The following is a 22,455-nucleotide window of genomic DNA, read 5'->3' as shown; positions in this document are numbered from 1 at the left end:
GGTGCGAGGGGCAGCGGCCGCGACCCCTCCCCACACGACGTCACGACGAACCGGAGCCTACGGTGCAGCGCGCACGCGCGCCCCGGGGTGACGCTACGCGGCCACGCGCATGCGGCCTCGCGCCCCCGGCGGCGTCCGCTGCACCGGGAAGCCCGCCTTGGCTCTGCTGACGACACGACGGGCGATGCTGGGCGGGAAGGGATCTGCGGCTGCGCGAGCGGAGGAGGCGGGGTTGTGCCGTGAGGAGAATGGGCGGGAAAGCGTACATACGCGTGCAGGGGCGCGCGCGGCTGTACGGTACCGCAGTGACCTGCAAGGCAGTTCCGGTCTCGAGGCAGCAGTGCTGCCCGATACATCCGTTCAAGAAACCGTGACTGTCGCGAGGGAGAGAGTTGTAAAACGTTGTCATATCGTTGAATTTAATGTCGTGTTTCTCTGGTGTGTGATGTGGATGGGCTTCTCAAAATCACGGTTAGTCCCAGAAGCGCACAGACCGCCCCTCCCTCGGCTGCTGCTCACCCATTTCTGAGCGACCCATGTCTGACTGGAAGTGCGAAGCGCACCCTCCTGCAGCAGGAGATGGGTCATCCGCTCTTTGTAACTCTCCAGCTACAAAGCCTTGAGAAGCATTGCCTTTCAGTGATAGGATCCCCGGAGCAGTGCCTGTGGTCTCACAGGAAGGCAGCTCTGGGATCTTGCCAAAGCCCGGGCGGGTGCAGCAGCAGGTATGTCTGACAGGCCGGAGAGGTCCTGTGGAGCAGCTCATGGGTGTCTGATGGGAAAACCTCCAGCAGTGCTGTGGTTTTGCCCGTGGGTGTGAGCTGCCACGTAAACCGTCAGATCGCAGACTCACCTGGAAGTGTCAGCACCTCCTTCTGTTTAAATAGACTTTAGGTTACAAGATCAGCAACTGCAGTTTCTAAAGACCTTATCTGGGATACTGAGCAGCACTAGTAATAATTTTCATATATTTAAAGAATTTTATTCTAGTGTTAGACTGGGAATTTAAACTTCATGAATTAGCATTATGAGCTAGTTCCCTTCAAACCTTTCAGTGCAGTTTCTGGTGTTGCCTTGAATATCAGTGCAGACCTTGGCTCCTGTTGGAGCTCGTATTCCAGAGATGCTTCTACAATCACTGCTTGACCTGAGAGGTATGTCCACATGCTGTTATCTTTGTCACAGTTTACAAAATGATTTTGTTTCCTACTAATAGGGCAGTCATTAAGATAAGATACTGTTCAGCTCTATAACTGTGTATCTGTTGGTACCTTTTGTACCATTCCTCATGGGCACCTTCAGACCCTTACTGAAGGGCTGCCTTTTACCTTGCACACTTGTCTGCTTTGGTGAGATGCTGAGTTTGTTCATGGCTGACCCAAATCAAGATATAGGGAATATCATGTAGGAGTGTTTTAAAGGTAATTATCCTGCTGATTATCTAGTGATATCTGGTGGACGTTAATCTCTTATGTAGTGATCTAACACTGCCGATGAACACTTGGAAGCATTCTGTTGCCTTTTCTGAATGCAGCTATCTGCAGCAGGAGTTTTGTACATCCTCTGAACAGAACATTTACTTCTGCATGATGATCACACCTGGATCCCACACAGTAATTTATAAGAATCTGTAAATATTTGACGGGAGCTCAAAACTTATGGTAAGGGACTTTTAGCCACCGATTTTACTCATTTCAAGTTACACTATCAGTATTACCGCTTATGTTTGAGGAAAGAAAAGGCTGTTTACTAACACATCCGTAACTATTGAGAAGTTTGTGAAGTACACTGAGCATTCTACACATAAAGTTAGAGACCGATCCTTTTTTTTCCCCTGGAAGTGTTTATATTCTTAAAAACTGCCAACCTCCATTAAGGTGTCTTTGTGGGCTCCTATTTATAAATGTACACCTCTTTGTCAAGAAGAAGGGTGAAATGTATGGGCTACATATTCCAAAACATATTCTTCCTGGCACCTAGAGGTAATCAGCAAACGTGCTAAAGAACACCAACAAAACAAGCACCAAAATCCCAATGTGTCCAAAACAACAACAACAACAAACCCCAACAACAAAAGCAAGTCAAGCCAGTTCAGCAAGGCAGTGCTTTTTCCAACCAAGCAAATCTATGCAATGCTTGGATTGGTGTTACGCTACCGAATAAGCAAAGTGTGCAGCAGAGTGCAGTGACCCCTGTCCATTTTCTCTCCATACTGCCACTGAGCGGGAGATGAACAAGACATGAGCTGCACTTGCACGTAACGCCTACCAATGAATAACATCGGTGCTATTTCAGCCCAGGGGCATTTAAAAATCCATCCAGTCTACATTATGGATGCTCCAACCGGCATTACCAGACAGACCGCATGAACATTGCCTAACAGCAGGGGAAACATCAGCACACAGACATCGGTGTGCAGCCAGGAACTTGGAACGCATCGACCTGTGCAAAGCATCTTCTCCGTTCTTTCAGAGTTCGTGAACAACTTTGTTCCACTAGAATCTGATTGTGAGGGCTCAGAGAGCTGTTACGGGGTAGCGCAGAGCCGCAGAGGGCTGCAGAGTAGCACTGCCCAGCTGCCTCCTTCCCAGCGGGAGCCGCGTGGCCCGGCGGCTGCCGGCCTTGCAGAGGCACGAGGTGCCGGAGCCGGCAGAATCGGGCCAGGCCCGGCGAGCCGCGGCCATGGCGCCCAACAACGGCCGCCGCGAGTCCGCGCGCCGCGCCTGCCGCCCTCCCGCCCGCCTGCCCACGTGACGCCGGCCCCTCCCCCTCCCCGCGGCCGCGCGGCGTCGCTCTCCGGGTATTTGAACCGCGCTTCCGCCATCTTCCCAGCGCCCAGTCACGGCACGGAGCGACGCGGATAGAAGCCTCGGGAAAGGTAACGGGGTCGGGACGTCCTCCTCTTCTCTTGAGGGCCGGGCGGGGGGAAGCGGGGCCGCCGTGAATGGGGCGGCGGGGGCGGTTGCCGTTAGCGGCCGCCCGGCGGGAGCTGGGCTGGGTCGTGCCGTGGCCGGGCCCGCGTGAGCGCCGCGCTGGGCGCCGTGCCTGCGTGGCGGCCTCTTCCTCCGCCCCTCGATGGGAGCGGTGCGGGGCGAGGACGGTGCCCGTCTGCGTCCCGGAGGAAAGGGCGGGCGGCGTGCGGGAGGAGAATGGGAGCGGGGCCTCCAACGGCCCGTGCGGCCGTGGGGGGGGGAGGGGAGGCGGCGCGCTGCTCAGTCATGGTGGGATGGGGCCCGGCCGGCGCGGCGGGGACGGGGACTGCGCTCGAAGCCCCGCGGGACGCCCTCCGGGCTGCGTCGCCCGGGAAGATTTTCGAACGGGATGGGAGAGCGGTCGGGGTTGGGGGCGCTTCCAATGGAGCGAGGCCGAGGCCGGCTTTCTTTGAGTCGCCCCGCGGAGGCCGCGGCTCGGCCCCGTTTTCGTAGCCTGGCAGCCCGAGGGGCGCGGCGGCGGCCGCCTTCCGTTACGGGCTCCGGGGGTGGGCGGGGAGCCGTGGCCGCCATTACCGCGCGCTCCCGCCGCGTGTGGGGCGGCGTGGCGGCGCTTCCTGCCCCATCGGGGGGCCCGGGACCACGCGCCGGGAGGGGAGCGGCGGCCCGGGCCGAACCTCGGCCTCTGCGGCGGCGGCCGCTGATCGGCGCGCGGAGCACGCGCCTCGGGAGGCGGTTTGGGAGCTGAGAACGGCGGCCGGCCCCTTCCGGCGGGGCCTTGAACCAGCTCGCCTCTTTGAGCTCACATGCTTCCATTTCCCCTGCAGACCCAGCATGGCCGCCCAAGGAGAGCCCCAAGTGCAGTTTAAGGTAAGGGGTGGTAACTTTCTATTTTTCTTTCCCTTTCATAGAAAAGTAGCAAGAACAACTCTCAAGAACTGCCGTGGATGGTAGGTTTGGTTTTAAAGTGCTGACTTTACCAGTTTGTTTAGCCGATTGTGTACTGCATTGCCTTACAACAGCATTCTGTTGCACTGTCAATCTGGTGCTGTTTGCAGCTTTATATAAAAATGTTTTATGTAAAAAGACTTTACATAAAACACCGCTTAAAATATGTTGATTTCATAGAGTGCTACTCATAGCAACAAAGAAAAAGTGCTAAGAGTGATGTAGAGCAACTTGTTTTATGGTGCCTCAGCTACTAGGGGCAGAACATAATTGAGCGGAGTTGATCCCTTAACAGCCAGAAGTCATGAAGGCTGCTACGTGAAAGATTGATACTTGTTTTTTTTTTTTACAGTGTCCATCTAGTATATCCCAATTGTTAGCAAAACAGGTTTCTTTCCCAGTTGCAAGATTATAGGTTTTTTCCTCTAGTAGTTGAGATGCCTGTAGTTTAGTACAACCATATGGACAATGTGTTCTAGTTCTCAGTTACAGGGACTAGCTAAGTTTGGACAGGAGTTATAGAATGACAGGTTTAACTTTCTGTGTTGGGCTCTAATTTGTTATTTCATTGGGAAATTCATTGTTCTATTTACAGTATTTTGTAAGACAAAGTATGTTGCTCTGACCTTCTTTACTTAAATGTATTAACAGCTTGTCCTGGTTGGCGATGGTGGCACTGGTAAAACAACATTTGTAAAACGTCATTTGACTGGTGAATTTGAGAAGAAATACGTAGGTATGTCTGAAGAAGTATAAGATCTAGTGTGTTACAATCAAAAGTATATTTCATAACTTACTGAGTGCTCTTTCCTATTGCTGTAGCAACATTGGGTGTTGAAGTTCATCCACTGGTATTCCATACTAATAGAGGCCCTATTAAATTTAATGTATGGGACACAGCTGGCCAGGAGAAGTTTGGTGGTCTGCGAGATGGCTATTACATCCAAGGTAAGGTGTGTTTATATGTAGAAATATCCTGTATTCTATTCAGTTTGGACACTGAAAACTTTCAATGTGGTTTTCAGTGGTGAGCTGGTTTATGAGTTTCCAAACTTTGTGTAAATATGATCAGATTGGTTTCTTTACTAAAGCTTAGTTTTATTCTGCTGTTGTGGGCTTTGATATTACTGAAGAGTAATTGTGCACCTTAAGTGATAGTACTCGTGCAATTAAGTGGTAAAGAGATAAGTGTGCTTAAATGAGTAAAAATTACTATATTAGTATCCTGTGCTGGTGTGAAGACTTGAAAGAAACAAACTGTAAAACTTGAAATAGTATAAAGAATTCTACATATCCTTGCCAGAGGTTAGTTGCCTTTCTAAGGATGTAGTGATAGTCCCTTATGTTCATAGTCAGGTGCTGTTCTGTGAGTACTTTAGCTACCTGCGTATCTTTTAACATTCTGCAAGGGAGGTTTAGAGCCTGACTTTTCCTTTAGAAGGATCAGAATCAAGTGTTCTTTGGCAAGCTGTTCTGGTCAGGGGCATTCTGAGATGTGAACTACAAGCTCTCCACTTATCTGAAAGCCTCAAGAGGCTGAGATTAGTTCAGTAGGTGTTAAGACATCTCTTTCTCAGGTATTTAAGTGAATTAAAGTTGTTTTGTAATCCTTGTGTAATCCATGCCATACAATAGTAGAACGTTCACAGGACAGCTGCATGAATAAAACCAACTGGCATTTAGAGTTGAGAGCACCAAATATGTAAGAGGACAGGGTTGTGGGCTGAGTTCTGTGTACTCCTGCACAGAGATGATCTTGCATGTTGATCTGGTAAACTGATCTTCTCAACTGTGAGACTGAGGAAAAAGCTAATGCTGGCACCCCTAATAAGAGATTATTGTGGGTACTCTTTCCCACTCCAGTTTATAAGAAAGTGCTTACTTGTCTGATGTAATTGTTCATTTTTTTTTTTACAGCTCAGTGTGCCATTATAATGTTTGATGTAACATCAAGAGTTACTTACAAGAATGTACCTAACTGGCATAGAGACCTGGTACGGGTATGTGAAAACATCCCTATAGTGTTGTGTGGCAACAAAGTGGATATTAAGGACAGAAAAGTCAAGGCAAAATCCATTGTCTTCCACAGGAAGAAGAATCTCCAGGTATGATGGCATGAGTTCACAGGATTAGAGATTTATTAAGTCAATTAACTGCATTTGGGTGCTATTCAGTCATTCAGTGTTTCAATAAGAGTAAGATGAAATTAGACCAAGTCACAGGAAAAAATTGAGGCACTGTTGTGTCCTGAAATAATCTTTAACCACGTTGTGTTTAAGAGTATCAATCTGCCTATTGGCATGAAACTCTGCATTTCTAGTCTCTCATATCTCAAGTGCTTCTGAGGGTATAGACAGAAGTCATGTAGTTAAAAAGAATGCTAAAACACACTAGAGCTGATTGTATGCATGTTAGTATGTTGTAGGGATTGGTGGCAGATGGTCTTTTATGTATTGAATATTTTTTTTTCAGTATTATGACATTTCAGCCAAGAGTAACTACAACTTTGAGAAGCCGTTCCTCTGGCTTGCTAGGAAGCTAATTGGAGATCCTAACTTGGAATTTGTTGCCATGCCTGCTCTTGCACCACCTGAAGTTGTTATGGACCCAGCACTGGCAGCACAGTATGAGCAAGACTTACAGGTAACTGAGGAAGAGTGCTGAAGTCAAATGATTGTCTGACAGATAGTATCTGGATTCCTGGGGCAGGTAATCAAGAACAATTCCTAAATGTTACTTCTCTATTCCAGATTGCTCAAACCACTGCACTGCCAGATGAAGATGATGACCTGTGAGGGATGAAGCTGGAGCCCAGCGTCAGAAGTCTAGTTTTATAGGCAACTGTCCTGTGATGTCAGTGGTGCAGCGTGTTTGCCACTTTATTATCTAGCTGAGCAGAACATGTGCTTAATCTTTGGGATGCTGAAAGAGATGAATGGGCTTCGGAGTGAATGTGGCAGTTCAAAACGAAAAAAACAACAAAACTTCATAATTTTGGACCTGCATATTTAGCTGTTTTTTGGACTGCAATTACTTCCCCTTTGAGTTTCAAATATAAGACTGCTGCAGTCACATCAAAGTGTTATGTGGTAAATCTTGTTTCTGTCATTCCCATTCTTTTTTTTTGTTTAGATAATAAAGTTGTATTTCAAATATCTCTAAGCAAGTGAATTTTCATGCGTTGTTAGAAAAAGTCTTTAAAGTGTCTTTAACTGAGGCTAATACTCATCTGTCTTTGCATTCTTAGTATTTTCTTCCCTTTGTTATGCTCCTCTTACTAAATCAGAGCTAACAGTTAACCTTTCATTGATTTCCTGATGCATATAACTAAAGCACCAAAGGGAAGCTGAACTAACTGCCAGGTAAAACTAAAGCAGTGAACACTTGACTGGCAAAGGGAGCTGGATTGCCAGATGAGCATAAATTGACCCATACCAAGTGGGAATATTTATGTGGTCTGAGGAGTGGCTTGAGAGTTAAGTGTGTAGTTCAGCTTGCAGATGCTACCTTTAGCTACTGTCTCTCAACTTTAACTGCATTACAACATGCCTTCACAGAGCTGTTTCTTTAAAAAGCCAAGAATGACACTTAGGTCTGTTAAATGACTACAAGCCCTATCTTTGCATGGAGCATCATTCAGTAGAGCTATAGTGGATTAAACTACGCATCTTAAAACTCACTAACTAGAAAACAGTTGTAGATGAGCTTAAAATGCTCTTGGCTAAAGAACAGCATATTAACTAAAACCCCATATAATACCTAGACTTTACTGTAACTGCACCAAGTTCTTAATTTGAAACTAGCTTATTACAGCACAAATGATGGAAAATGTCAACACTCAGAATAATCTTGGTCAATATGAGTACTACTAGTAAACAAATACCATTTTTCAGTAGTGTTTGAGTACATGAAGCCTTCAGTTTTGTATTTTTGGTTTCTTAATAAAGTGGAGCATTTCATTCCTTTTAACTTGCATGTTTGTATACATAACTCCTACTTGAGTATTTAACACTTCATTCTGATGCGTATCAGTAAAAATTGACTATTAAATGTTTGAGAACAATATTATATAATTTGTGTAAGTTTAAGTTCTGTGGGTTTTAAAATTAGTTAATGAGAGATTCTGTGCACTTCAGCTCACTGAGACTCATTAAGAGGAAGTGAGGAATGTCATGCCTGCCCTGGGAAAGGAGAAACTTTGACTTAACATCCCCCTGGAACTTCCTGCTGCATCATCTTGCTTCAGCTTCATATTGTAGGTTCTTCTCTGTAGAGTTTACTAACTTGTGTGTGTCATGGTTACTACTGCTAGCTTGAGAACCTGCTGCTGATTTACTGGGCAAAGAAGCCTTCAAGTTATCTCACAGAAATACACTGTTTCAGAAGTGTAGATCAATTCAGAAAAGTTACACAGTGTTGGTAGCGCAGGGTGGAAAAGAATATAGTGTGAGTTATGTTTGTGTATTTCATAGTGTGTATGGTGTAATCCCTACAACTCACCTCCTGCCCAGGTGCTAGGCTTTGAATTACTACCAAGCAGCTAAAGACTTGTAAAATGAGATAGCTCATCTTTAAAAATGAAAATGCTGCTATGAGGTTCTTCGTTAATACAAAGCCCTCAGAAACTTAGGAGTAGGCAGCAATACTGGTCCTGCAAAGTAAGCCTTCCAAGTTGAAATGCTGCAAGAGTGGGATTAAATACACACATTGCAGTATGACACTTTCCTTTTTGTATTTAGCTGCTAATGGTTGGTTGAATAATGCAGGCTGTGCTGATGTGGATGTGTAATTTCCTCAGTTGCAGTTTGTTAAAACTGTAAAAGGTTTACAGCTCTGCAGCCTTTCACCAGCTGGGTTTAAGGAAGATAAAATTACTTAAGTAATGAGGAAAATTACTTTAAGAAGCTATTTAATAGTCATATCATTAGTGATGTGAGACAAATCCCTTGCAATACCAACTTTGTTTTGTGTCCTGACTGCTGTGCTAAAGTACGGCTAGATGAGGGGCTCTGATATGTCCCTACACATCACTTAGTAAGTTTTCCCACTCCCATGTCTTGTTTCAGATATTAGGATAACTTACTGTTAGACTAGACTCAGTTTTGACATCCAAAAGTTCATTATTTCCAGTTCCATAATGAAGCTGTGATGGCACTGTGTAAGTTTGATACCTGAAGAAAGCGAGGAAACATTTTGCTGTTTCTGTGTCATTAAGTGAAGGAGGGTTGAGTGTCTCTTTAGGAAACTCAAAAGATTACCCTTCAATCTATCAGGCTTTCAAAGTCTGTCCATCCTAAATTACAGTTCAACAACTATCACTGTCTTTCCCTCTCCAGCTCCTTTAGGTGGTTCCATTGCTCACACAGCCTTGAGCTAACTGCTACAAAGAGCAATGCTAAGAATTTTTCTCTCTTCTGGAGCTCAGTTGAAACCAGTTGGCAGTAACAGTCCCCTTCTCTCACCTGGCTTTTGGCAATAGTTGTCTGAGCCCTTTAAAGCCCTCTCCAGTGGGATCAAAGTGAATGTCTTTGAAGCAACCGAAAAGATAAACCCTGCACTGCTTTCATCAGTCAGTTTTCACGTGGGTGTGTTAATTGCCTCTTTTTTGTCCTTCCATTGATCTGAAAGGCTGCCTTCAGCAATCTCTTTTCCTGGCTCAAACTGGAATATGAGCATCCCATGAAGGAGCTGTTGCATGTGCCCTGGAACAACTTTAACCACCTCTGTGTGTCCAGACGCAAGAAGCCCTTCAAGCCAGGAATTGATGTTAGGAGTATATGTGTGACTGTATTGTCCTAGCCAGTAACATTTTCTGCCACTGCCCTAGAGACAACCATGGTGATTTGTAGTGTTTGGGGCCCTCTATTGTTTGCAACCTGTCCCTCTGGTTTAGGCTATTGCTTTACCAGCAAAGACTTTTTTAAATTATTTTTTATTTTTTTTTGCTTTGGAGCAAACTTCATGCTTGAAAGCATGGCTTAATATCATGACCTATTTAACAGACCTACAGTGGCTCGGTGATAAGCCAAGCCACAGCCTCACTGTATACTTAATTACTCAATTATTGTATGAATGTTGAAGTGAAAGTGGTGTTGTCAATATCAAGATTCTGGTGTGCTACTTGTTTTTTGTTAAGGTTACAGACTTGGACTCAGAAAAACAACTACCCTGAATTGAGCAGTGGGGGTAATTCTCTTAGTTTGTCCCAAAGAGAACAGACTGTTCAGTGAGTGACACTTCCCAGATCTCAGTGCTCTGGAGGTACCCACTGAAATGAAGAGGTGTCCATAGATGTTCATTAGAAGAATAGGTAGTTTTATGTATTTTTGGGTAGGATTTAATGTTCCTACCACTTACTTGAAGGGACCAAAACATTAGAAAAGCAAGAAAAAGTTTTGCAAGAAAAAGTTTCCTAAATGTCATTTAAAGAAAACAAGAACCCAAACCACAAGAAGCCCTGTTTCATGTAACACTTATAGTAGCTTTAGTGCTTGATCCACTGTCTCTGAAATCATGCTTCTAATATTTAAAGAAATCAAGACATAGGAACTTGGAGGTGCACTGATAAAATTAAGAGGCATTGAACTTGATTGATTCTGTTGCCTATTTTTATGTTAACATTAATGCTATAATGTGATGGAAAGCACAGCAAAGTCCTAGGCTGCAGCAAGCAAAGATAAACCCAAATGCAGCAGCCATAGACTCAGAAACAAAGGAAGAAAACCCGCTTACCTTTGGAAGGCCTCCGGCACACAGAAATCTCGTCCAAGATCCCCTCACTGCCACTGCCAGCCCTTAAATGAGGTCTGGGAGGGGCTGGATCCTGGCACCACCCCTTCCAATCACTGAGGTACATTGCCTGCACCTGTGCTCCCCTGGGCTGGCCCTGCCCTCCCACCAGGTGCTCAATCACTGCTTCAAGCTGTGATTCAGCATTTCTACTACACACTGTTAAAGGTCAGCTGAAATGCAAAATGTGTAAGGGTAATGAAGTCCCAGGCAGGCAGCCCCTTCTTTTGTTCCGTTCCTTATGCTAGAGACCAAAGTTGCTAAGAAGAAAACTCCTGTGTGACATGCAATGATGTCATGGGTACGTACACACGTGCAAATGCATATGGCCCTACACATAGCAATCCTAAAATACTTTGTGAATATTTTATTTTTGCATTATCCACTGCCATTTGATTTTGGAAGCAATATTATTTTTTCCTCCTTTGGGTTTGGGTGTTTTATTTGCATAATAAAACTGGTTTCCACATGCAAAGCACTGGATTCCAACTGTAGTAAATGAGTGCAGTACGTTTTCAAATGCTGAGCTGAAAAAGCTGTTTGAAATGCCTCTTCTGCCACTCAGAAGCGTACAAGTTGCCTGATAAACGAGCACTGCATCAGGTTATAAGAGCAGTTATTAACTTAAGTCTGATCAAATCTGACACAGCCTTAAAACAAAATAACCCTGGTCACTGCGTAATTGTTTCGCCTTGCCGGCAATGTGCACGTAGCTGTGCAGCACCTGAGAACACATTGATTCCAGTTTTGGTTAAACCTGTCGGCAATGAGAGCTGCTCTTGAAGTACCGGTTTCAGCCACAGGGTGGGGCGCGCTGTCTGCAGCTGCTCGGATGGAACAGAAGCGTCTTAACGGAGATACGCTGCGGGCTGCACGGCAGCACGGCTCCTGGAGGAGGTGATGTGGGTGCTTCGGGGCTTACTAAGAGTAGCAAATGGCTGTGACTGCTGTCAGCGGCACTACCTCTTAACTGACAGACGTTTAAAACTGGAGAACACTGGACACCATTTTCTTGGTGTAAAATAAGCTAAAAATAATCGTGCTTTTCATTGGGTCATTCCTTCATCTTCAGTTAAATCCACCAAACGTGAAACAGAGTGAATTAAAGAAAGATGTGTTTAAATAACAGAAGTTAATTATAATTAGGGGAGCAAACCTTTCCCTGCTCAGGCCTTCAGATTTGAGAGACAGTTAGCTGGAAGAGCTGCCCTGTGACAGTTTGATCTGATCATGCTGGAGAACACGACCTTGCTTGGATCCCGGGACATTGGTGATGTGAAGAACCACCTCTGTGCAGTGCAGCGGAGGTCCCTGGAGCAGAGGGAGAAATAAACACGTGGCTGACTGCATGCTGACAAATTCCCATCCGGTGTAGTGCTCGTGGAACTGATGGCAGCTGTTGCACGGGAGAAGCACTGGCAGCATGGCACAAAACTGATGTGGCACCTTTAGAAGTGAAGTCCAGCTATTCTGGAATTCAGACTTGATGCTCTCAAGTTCACCAGTAACATTTCAGGTTTGAAGACTATTCAGACCCTAAGAAGGTGGATTTGGAAGCTATTGAGGATATTTAAGTTAGCACTCTGCATGGTTTCTGTTCCCACTCTCACTGCTTTTCCTACTTAGATCTAAAGTAAGAAACTACAAAAGACAAAAGGTGAGTTACTCCCCATAGAAAGAGAAGCCTTTAATATGTACATTTATAATAGGCTCAGATGTTTTTGCTGAAAATAACTTGTTTCACAAAGCAGCTGAATGAAGTTTTCATGGTTGCTTTTACCCAGAAGAGCAACAGAGAACTGGATAAGACTGTTAGAGGAAAACGGGCACATATTCCGAAGACAGGACTTTATTATGACAAAATACGTTTGTAGTTCAGAGTCTGACTACCTGTATGGTGCCAACAATGCAGTTCTTAGAGGTGGGGTTTTTTGGCAAATAAAACTTGGTTTAATTATATTTATTTGTGAATAAATAAAATAAAATAAAATCATATGTTTTAGTTATTGTATGATTAGGGAATTTAATGTAAGGTTGGGTTGACATTAAGGCCTAGATAATTCAAGATCAAAATTAAATTAAACCTTTGGGTTTTGCACAAAAGCTCGTGCTGCTTTGCAAAGAAAAACAAATCAAGCATTCTGTTTGGTAGACAGAATGAGATGTTAAAGGAATTGCCACAGAACAACAAGTCAAATAGGACGATACGGTAAGTAGGGGAAAAAAGAGTAACCTAGTAACTACAGCCAGCAAGTGGGACCTTATTGAAAGAAAACTCAAATGCATGACTTATTGCATGATGTTATTCACCTTCTGAGCTGGTCTTTGAATCTCCAGGCTTGTAATGATTTTGAAAATAACGCATCAGTTAGCCAGCATAGCGCTATATTATCGTTATAAAGGTATATTCCTTTGATTAGTTCTAAATTCTATTGCCAAAGTCTGCTTCGTTTTCTGCAATCAACTCAGAAAATTCTCATTCTCTTAATTAGAACAATGTATTTTCATGATCGCAGGAGCCTTGCTGAGTTAGCTCCAGCAGTTCTGTTTGTTTGCTTTTTCTTCAGTCCGGACTTTTCTGTTTGTCCTTTTGCTTACAATCACCTCAAGGAAAATCTCATGCAATATTTTCATGAGTGTGAGCTCTGCTTTCTCATTTTTGCCAAAGTATCTTTTACTAACTGACATAATATAAGGGCTTACATCATGCAGTGGTCACTGCCACCCTTAGACCGTCCTTTGTTAATGTGGCACTACGCAAATAAGAACTGTAATGCTGAGGTTGTTCTACAGACCAAGCTTTTTTCGTAGCTGATGTGGTCCTGTGCTGACCTGAGAAGCATTTGAGTGATCGTTGTGAGATCTCATCCAGAGCTGGGGCCACAATAACGAACTTGTGGAGGTGCTTTGTTGTCTTAGATCTGACAGTCTCTCACCCGGCGTTCCAGTTGCACTATTAAAAGGTCACAGCCTGAGGAGGTCCATAGGCGATTATAGAAATACAACTATCTCAAAAGTGACAGAATCATGGCAAAGCACAGCTGGAACACACCAATTCTAGATTGGAATAACATCATGTAAAGAATAATAAACCATTAGAGGTGACCCATTCCTCTGTAAAAACTGCTTTTGCTTTGAAGTTCAGTGAGTAAATAGCATGCTCATTATGACAGTAGCTGTACTGGTATGAACATGTGCATTGAGATGGAGACGTGTGTGTCACAAACTTTTGTTCAGGTTCCTTGCAGAAATGCAGATGTAATCAAAGTGTGCACATGTACACATCTGAACAGCTCCAAGAGAAACAGCAGAGTTGCCGTGGAAGTCTTCCGTGCCAGAGGACAGATGATTTTGTTTACAGAACAACTTCTTGTGTGACTGAAGTTAAGTAAAAGCAGTTCTATAGCCACAAATATAGGAGTTCCATGTCAAGCTGGCACTAAAACTACAACTTTCAGCAGGTTGGTGTTGATATATCAGCTGCAACCACCTAGTTAGTAATTTCTATTACTGACAGAGTTTGACTAGGGAGCTATTTTAATCCTGAATGTGTATTGGCATGTTAGCAGACTGTGATATTAGAGAAGTTTAACAAAACCCAGCATTTAGATTTAATCTTAAAATATCCCTTCCTAAGATGTTTGATAAAACACTTCAGTCCCAGCTATGCAGTAGATCTCTTGTGGGGAGTTAATGATTCCAGTGAAAATAAAGGAAGAGAACCGTATTATGGAATGTTTGTCTTCTGCATTGTACAATACATTCCTTATAGGATTATTCTCTCTGCTTGTATTCACATAGCAAGGAGTAAAGATTTTTAACATCAGGGTGTTTTCATTTCCTGCTAAATGGCAACTGCAGCACTTACCAATTTCGTTTTAATAATAGAATAATGCTGGAGGAACAAGAGCTGCACAGGGAAAGCTGAAACTGAAAGTTGAATCACCTTGTAATAAGCCACACTCATTAATGCGGTGGAAGTGTTGTCGGTGATATCACCAACATAAACTATCATTTTCTTTTTCCTTAAGCCTTTTTGACTGAAAGCGTTGTGTCCCTCCACACACCCAAAAAAAGAGGAGGAAAAGAGGAAAAAGGAAACCTGGGGCATATCTGGAGAAGCCTTCCATGGAGCCCTCCCAGCGCTGCTGCAGCGGGAGATCACAGCTCCTCCCTCCCTCACTGCGGTGGGAGAACTGTCCTGGGGAGAACCCTCTCAGCTGCTGAGCACAGGCTGCCCACAGTACCTGCTGTACGTAGAGCTTTGTGCTCTTATTGACGTGCAAGTACTTTAAATGGACCTTATTTTATCTGCAGGTTACTCAGGAGCAATCCGCTGCCTTGTTTGTTTTCTGAGCGCTGATCAGTTACTGGGTTTGCACGCAAGGTGCCCAGTGCCACCCCTGGTCTGTGGTGGCAGCAGTGTGACTTCTCAGATCAGGTTTCCAGAGGATCATAGGAATATGTTTAGAAATTGTTTCTGCAAATAATCTCTGATGTCTGGTTGCAATTTGCTGTTTCCACAAAAATTCCTGGCAGTGAGCATGTTTGCTTGGATTCTCACCATTGTTTTGGTAAGCATTTTCTCTCCCCTGACAGGCCCCTCTTGGCAAATATTTCAAATTCCTGTCTTTCTCTTTTTACAGTTTAATGCTTTCCTGATTTTTAGCTGTAACTTTCTATTATTTCTAAGGGTGGCTCTACTTGTCAGCATGTGATGCGGAATTCCTGGGGTTTACACGGAATTCTGCTTTCAGGTTGCAGAGGAGTTTCTGGCCAACAGGAGGGAGGGGAGGAACCTCTGAAAAACAAAACAGCATTTCAAAGACTCAGTGAAAATAAGCAGAAGCCACTCTGCGTGCAGCTGAGTGGGAAACTACATCTTTGAATGAACTGAAGTTAAAGACTCCCAAAACTACTTTGTCAGAATCCCAAACTGAGGTTACAAACCAAAGATGTATATTTTGGTGATACTGAAGGTTTATAATATTTGATGTTGGTAACATAACGTCATTTGTGCCGTATGCGATAAGCATCTTGCAGCTTCCTGAATTAAATAAAGTCCCTTTAATCCTTCAACTCTGGGGTTCCATCTGCTCAGTTTGTGGCAAGGAGTTACCACCAGAATACTCAGAAGTTCAGTTATTCTGCTGGGGCTAAACAGTCACTAGGCCAGCCTGCTGGGCTTCCAAATACAGAACCTTTATCGAAAGGGTCAACAGAAAGTTGTTCAACCAGAACAAAACAAAGCCAAAAACCTGGCTCTACCCAAGAGTTTGGTGCAAATGCTGTGATTAAGAAGCATATGGGTAAGAAAGAGGGTAAATGCCATAGAAGGGGTAGAGCTAAGAAAAGGAACCAGGCCATTATAGGCTGATAAGGGCACCTGAAGAGATAAGACCAAGAACCACAAAATAGGTGGGGAAAGGGGAATTGTCAACAGGCAGAAGAAAAGCCATAGCGGGCAGTGGCACACATGGAAACACGTGTGTGTGGTCACTTTTCCATAGATCTGCATCTGCGTTGATTTCTGTGCACACAGTGCTTTGCTGACTGAGTGTCAGAGGCTGGCGGTAAGTTCAAATCTGGGAGACATATATATATAATTAAAAGGAAACGTAATTATGTTTTGATAAAAATAGAGACAGTGACATTACTGTGGCTCTTATAGAAGGGATTTCCTGGTTGTTTTAATCGCTCCGTTGTGCATCTTTGAGAAAATCAGTGAAATGGCTTAATGCTGCAGTTTCCCCTCCTTGACAGGTACACAGTAATATTAATCCCTCGGTGCAGTGTGATTTAAAGCAGCATTTTCTATAAAGGTCACGTTCCTTTAAACAAATAGTCTGTTGTTTTGATGAATAGCTCTTAGCTTTCCTTTAAAGACTTTTGTCCAAAATCTGTTATATTGTTCTTAAACATCTGAATTAGAAACAATTGGTCTGCCTTCGATTCTTCTTTGAATGTGCAGATTGCTAAAAGCTGTAATCTCTTTAATCTGTTTGCTGAGGCACATTAACTTGTTTCCACTTGTTCCTAGCTGGCTGGTGTTAGGACCCAGAAAACAGACAGCAGCAACGTGATATAAATAGAGTACCAGAATGGGACAAAGTTTGAGAAGAAAGCATGACATCACTCAGACTTGCTCTCCACCCAAAAAGATCTGGGATGGAGGTGCAAACGTGAGCTGGACAAGCGAGGAGTTAGCAAGTCTTTTCAGTTCATTTCCCAGGGAGAGAGTGAGAGCTCTATGCTTTATGCGCTATAAGGAAGTACTTTTTCTTGCTCGCAAAACCAAAGCTGGCTTCGGATCTCTGACATCGTGAAAGTAATTGAAGGGAAAAGACAACCATAGGAAGAAAGTTGAAAACAAGATCTTTTCTTTTTGGCACAGATTCTAACAGAAATATTTGACTTCTTTCCATGGAACGGTACAACTTTCGGATCTGATGCACGTTGCTTTTAATTCTTCCGCAATCACAGTAATTTATTTATGGTTAAATGAAGAGATCAAAGTGTGAAGCGAGCAAATACTACTTAAAGGGTCGGAAGGATATTTTACCATCCCTGAAGGAACAGACTTCGTGATCCTACATGGAAAATGTCCCTTTTAACACAAAAAGTAGCTGAGGAAAACTTATGATTGAAAACTTGCAGGAATTTGATCTCGGCTGTACTTCTAACCTTACACTGACGATGAAGAATTTATTATCTCTGCTTTGCTGTCGTTATTCTTTGCTGATTTTATTTCAGTTCAAATATCAGGTAATGTTCTAAACACGGTCAGCACTGAACGTATATTTGGATTCCTCTTAGCAAGTTTTGCCTCCCCATGTCTCATTATAAAATGTTTTATGTGCAGGTGTATGGAAACTACTCCCAGCTACTCGAACACCCAGGTAAGGAATGGTTTACTTATATTTTATGACATTGTGCTTTTATATATGCATGCATACTGTATATTGTTTTCTTGCTTTCTACTTCTCATTGGCTTAGTAGCTCCAAGAATCAGTGATCCCACATCCCATGTCAGCTCTTTAGTAAAAATACAATAGACTGAATTACCAAAGTCTCAGACCGTCCTAGGCACTATAAATTCAGTAGCCTATCTGCCAAACATCTGCATAGAAGTCTGTTTGAAGAAAAATGGCTTGTATTCGATAGGGAATTTCTCTATACAGTGCTTATTATTATCTTTTAGAGCACAGTTTCTGAACTAGATTTCTACACAGGCTGTTTTTCTCTCTCTCTCTCTCCTGGTGTTTGGTGTTTTCATTCTTTGATTTACAGTTAGATGTGCTGGTTTGTGTACTTCACCACAGCAGCAAGTGATCTACCCTCCTCCTAGCCATCATGCTTCAGTTAAAATCAGTTCTAGAGTGTTTTAAAGATCTCTCATCTGTTTTCAGTGCAGAAAATCTCACTCAAAGCTTATTTGGGGTAACTGCTGAATCCTTCTGTTTATATAAATAGTTTAACCTCAAGCCTCATGGTGGTGTACAAGTACAATTTTACTGCTTTACAATTCATGCATTGCTTTGTGCTGTTAAGTTTCCACAATATATAATTACGCTCAAAATAAAATACAGTGTGATGTGGAGCATTATGCTGTCTGCTATTGCAGTAACTTCAGACCAGTTATGTGTTCTACCTTCATTCAAACTAAGAAATACCACCTCTTTTCCTATCAGTAAGGATGACAGGCTTCTGGCCAGTAGAACCAGTAAGGGAGAAAAGGTCTCCCTCAATGAGGGGGGCAAGCTATATGACATTTGTTTGTAGCACAATATCTGTGGGGATACGTAACTGGGAGTGATGCTCTCTGTATTTGCAGAGGCTGTAAACAATTCAGAAGTGCTTCTGTCCTAAACGCAGAGTAGTAATCTACTGAAAGAACTTTACGCATGTGAGCTGAATTCAAAGCAATAGGTTTTGTTTTCGGAAGTTTTCTTGGGCTGACTGGCTGTAAGTGGGATGGCAGCATGGCTTTATATAGTTCAGAACTGGCAGCTAGGAAAGCCACCGACGTGCCGCATGGCTCTCAGCAATTCATTTCTTTGCTGCATCTCTGGTTGCTTTCCCATTTTCTTTGCCCATTTTTCCCACTTTCAAAATGTGAGGCTCTTAGAAGCTTCTCCTTAGGAATCTGTTTGATATCAACTGCACTACTGCCATTAATAAAACACTCATGCCATATCATGATACAGTTCCTGGCATCAGTTCATTTCCTTCCTAGAGATTTCTCTTGCTTGTCTATTTTCCTCTCTTTTGCTATATTTTTCTAACACTTCTGTTAACTTTAATCTTTTTTTCCCCTGATATAAAGAGTAAATGTTAATGGAATTAAGAGTTATTTGCAGATAAGCACACTGAAACAGCAGGCATGTTCTGTGCTTTGCAAAATAGCTATTTTGAAGGTGGTATGGAGATCCTTCAGCACAGGTTACCTATGTGGCTTCTCTTAATATCACAGAAATTCATCACTTTAATTTCTTTTGCAGCAGCTAGAATGTAGTCTTTGAAGACAGAACTGAACGCATACCCAGACTTAGCTTATGTAGATGAAAGCTTGTTCCTACACCCTCCTCCCTCAGCATGCCTTTCCACACACAGCTTAGTTGAGTTGGACTGCCTGGAATTCTCAGATTTGGCTTTATGCATGCTTATTCCGTGTCATTATTCTTCTACCTTGGCAGTAGCTTTCTTCTTTCATTAGCAGCTATGCTTTTCTTTGTATTTTTCGAGTATCTAAAAGAAATGTGACCACAGAACCTCATCCATTTCTCTAAACACATCCTTATCTCATCTATTTACACACATGTTCCCTCTAAGTGGGAAAACCTCCGTATCAACAGCAAACACTCCCAGTTAGGTCGGCCAATTGTAGTTCCTGGTCAATTAGGAACTGTTTGTCAGGTATCTTTGGTACTATTCCATTTGGAAGGGAATCAGAGTAGTTCATTCATTCTCACAAAATCAAAGCTTCATATAGTTTTGTGCTTTCAGATCTATGCCTGTTTACTGTGGTGTTTGAGAATTTTGTCAGTTTTGTACTCCTATTCAGTCTTAGGTTCCTCTCCGCATTGAAGCTCTGAAATATGCTATGAGGATGAGACACCAGAGGAGTTCATAGCTCCATGGTTTGGACTAGAAAACTTGAGGCTGAATAAAATTTTTGCCCCGGCAATTCCATTATAATGAAACCTAATTTGTATCCAGAATAATAAAATGACAAAATAATTGTCAAATGGGCAAGCTGTTTAATTCTCTCTTTAGAGTAAAGAAAGTCTCTAAGTGGCAAAGGACATTATTTATGATTTGTTTTAATTTGCACACCACATTTGCACAAGGCTTTGGGAGCTTTTGTATGGTGCCCAACAGCTGAAGTGGTATTCAAGAAACTTTTCTTCTTTGTTTCTGAGGCTCTTGAAAGGTTGCTTGGTAAAAAAAGAGCTGGTTGTAGGGCAAAGAACTACACATAGGGTGTAACTTTATAGGTAAGTTTGTTTCATTTCTCTTGGAGACCCCAGAAGGGTTAGAAGTTCTTTACTCCTACTCCTGAAGATACACTTGATCTTTATTTTTCTTAAGTAAGATTATTCACTGGCAAGAGTTTTGGGGAGTGAAAGCCGTGCTTTGTTAGATCAATTCAAACTTAATATTAAATGCTCATCAGAAGAACAAAGTCGTGAAAGGCAGAGAGATCGTCTTGAAGCCAGCTAGTCGTCTTTTTTTCTACTTCATGCTTTGTCGGGGGGATGGATGGGGCTGTATCTCAATGGTGCTTTATGAAAAGCATTAAAAAACATAGCCAGGGAGTTCAAGGAGGTTAGGGAGATCTTTTTTTTTGAACAAATCTGTGGAAATTCATTGTATGAATGTCGATGAAATGTAGATGAGAAGGGGAGAAGAAAGAGAATGCTTGATACTTTCAGTATGTTTTAATTTGAGGGTAGGGATATTAAGGGAGAACCAGAAAACACCTCCTCATTATCACTAAATTTGATTGAAATCTGAGTCAAAAATGCTGATTTTAAGCACTCACTTTGTTCTCCTCCAAAAAAGAAAAGATTAACTCAAACTAATAGGATCCTGTACCATGATTTTGTATTCACAGATGCATGAAAATTTTACTGTATCAACCTTCTAAAACTTTCCTGGATACAGGAGATCATCAGTTTCTCCTAGCATAGCTGGTTAAATTATTCATTTTCAGAATAAAGGATTTCTTGCAGCTAAAAATATATTAAGAAATTGTAGTCCATGTTTTCCTAGATTATTAATGCTATACCTTTAGAACATTAACACAGAATTTGATTGTGTTGGACAGCCCACTTCTGCTCAGGTTTGAGTAGTCACAATTCCTAAAGTCTGTTCTAACTCATATTAAATTAGGCTATACAGCTAAATTTGTCAGTTAAACCAGATGTTCTGCTTTTGCCAGCATAGCTGAGGAGGATGTTTGGGAAAACAAAGGCCACATGCATCCCCCCCACCACGTAGCTGAGCAATCTGGAACCACTTCTCTTCGGGAAGATCAAATTCCTTCTGTTAAAGGGTATAGACCTGCTATATGCTCATCACTGTGTGAATTACCTGGAGACACCAAGTGCTAGCCCCCATTTCTGATTACTGTTCCTCAATACAGGACAAAAGTGAAAAATGCTTGCTTTAATATCATCTGAAGGTGTTGCATTGGCTTCCCTGTCAGTTTTGAGAAGAGGATAAGAGTCTTTGGAACTCTTGAGCATCTTCTGCAGTTCAATTTAACTGTGGATATTGGAGTCCTGTATGGAGGAGGCAGAAGCAGAGGAATTACTGTACAGAGGTGAAACATTTCCCCTCCGCATTCCCCTCTTGGTGTTTTGTTCTGTCCACGATGTATTTAAAAAGCTGGGTGAAATTTTGAAGTTATCAGAAGAACAATTCAGCTGGTGCTCACAAACGCTGCCTGATACACTGGGAGAAATTCCATCAGAAACAATTACAGATTTTGAGTATAATTGGGGAAAAAAAAGCAGTTGAGTTCTAAAAACAGAGGTTCTTCACAGCGGTCAGTCAGATATCCGGCTGTAATCTCCCCTGGATTTTGATTCATGGTCTTGCTTATCTGCAATGTTTGATTTATATTATATATCTTGCTTTAATTGACCTATTGACCTCCTCTATTGTTCTTCTTTGTGGAAACTTGTTACAGTAAGGTCCAACAAGAGATATAACAACTTCTTCATCTGTTTCCTTGAAAGGGTTCAAAGTTTTCTCATCAGCTTCCCATTACTGGCCGCTGGAAGACGTGGATGGAATTCATGAGTTTCGGGATACGAATGGAGGTAGACAAAGGATTCATTGACAGTGGCAATAACATAAGTATTTGTGCAGTCTGTAAGTAGACAGCAAGCAGGAGAAGTGAGAGCAGTTAGCTTTTTTTTACCGCAACAGCTGAGATTTTAAGTGAAAGTTCCTGCACCGCTTCCATGTCCAAGTGATATTATATTTGAGAGCTGATTTTTGCAGAGTATTCTCAGACATTCTGGGGGCTGTCTATGCATTGTTAAGATTATAAAGAGAATTTTTTCATGATCCAGAGTCACTGAAATAACATGGTTATTAGCTGACTTCGTGCAAGCATAACATGCACTAAATAAGCTCAGCAACTGAGATCTTTGGCTATGCCAGCAGTGAAAACGCCTGGTTCTGTTTAACTCTTCAGAAGTAGTTCAATGCCTAAACCCTACAGGCATTTTTGAAAATCACGTTTAGTATCCATAGAAAGAGAAGTGCAAGGCTC

The 22,455-nt window shown here is 42.8% G+C and overlaps 2 protein-coding genes and 1 long non-coding RNA gene across 10 annotated transcripts in view; 2 read left to right on the top strand and 1 right to left on the bottom strand.

The window, feature by feature from the left end:
* Positions 1-2,769: 2,769 nt before the first annotated feature.
* On the top strand, positions 2,770-7,040 carry RAN (RAN, member RAS oncogene family). Of its 2 annotated transcripts, none has more exons than NM_205258.3 (7): positions 2,770-2,878; positions 3,758-3,800; positions 4,530-4,614; positions 4,701-4,826; positions 5,796-5,983; positions 6,351-6,521; positions 6,629-7,040. In NM_205258.3, exons 2-7 carry the CDS (start codon positions 3,765-3,767, stop codon positions 6,671-6,673), a joined length of 651 nt encoding a protein of 216 aa, NP_990589.1. In that variant the 5' UTR covers positions 2,770-2,878; positions 3,758-3,764; the 3' UTR covers positions 6,674-7,040. The 2 variants fall into 2 exon arrangements, with proteins under 2 accessions (NP_990589.1, XP_046757064.1); XM_046901108.1 differs by having other exon boundaries at positions 2,834-3,121.
* LOC121106882 overlaps positions 6,886-22,455 on the bottom strand; it is a 361,649-nt gene continuing 346,079 nt past the window's right edge. For 4 of the 5 annotated variants that reach the window (XR_006931549.1, XR_006931550.1, XR_006931548.1 and 1 more), the window contains one exon: positions 6,886-11,978. This is a non-coding gene — a long non-coding RNA (uncharacterized LOC121106882). Of the gene's footprint in view, positions 11,979-12,006; positions 15,469-22,455 lie in introns of those variants that run through there. The other variant, XR_005840122.2, reaches the window with a different exon arrangement.
* ADGRD1 (adhesion G protein-coupled receptor D1) overlaps positions 16,783-22,455 on the top strand; it is a 122,422-nt gene continuing 116,749 nt past the window's right edge. For all 3 annotated transcript variants that reach the window (XM_415094.8, XM_025155657.3, XM_046901245.1), the window contains exons 1-3: positions 16,783-17,432; positions 17,530-17,566; positions 21,914-21,997. In XM_415094.8, the coding sequence (XP_415094.5) occupies positions 17,307-17,432; positions 17,530-17,566; positions 21,914-21,997 (247 nt within the window). In that variant the 5' untranslated portion in view covers positions 16,783-17,306. The remainder of the gene's footprint in view (positions 17,433-17,529; positions 17,567-21,913; positions 21,998-22,455) is intronic.

Source organism: Gallus gallus, chromosome 15 (genome assembly GCF_016699485.2).
Source record: "Gallus gallus isolate bGalGal1 chromosome 15, bGalGal1.mat.broiler.GRCg7b, whole genome shotgun sequence".
Classification (NCBI taxonomy): Eukaryota; Metazoa; Chordata; class Aves; order Galliformes; family Phasianidae; genus Gallus; species Gallus gallus.
This window is presented reverse-complemented; position numbering and strand designations above follow the sequence as displayed.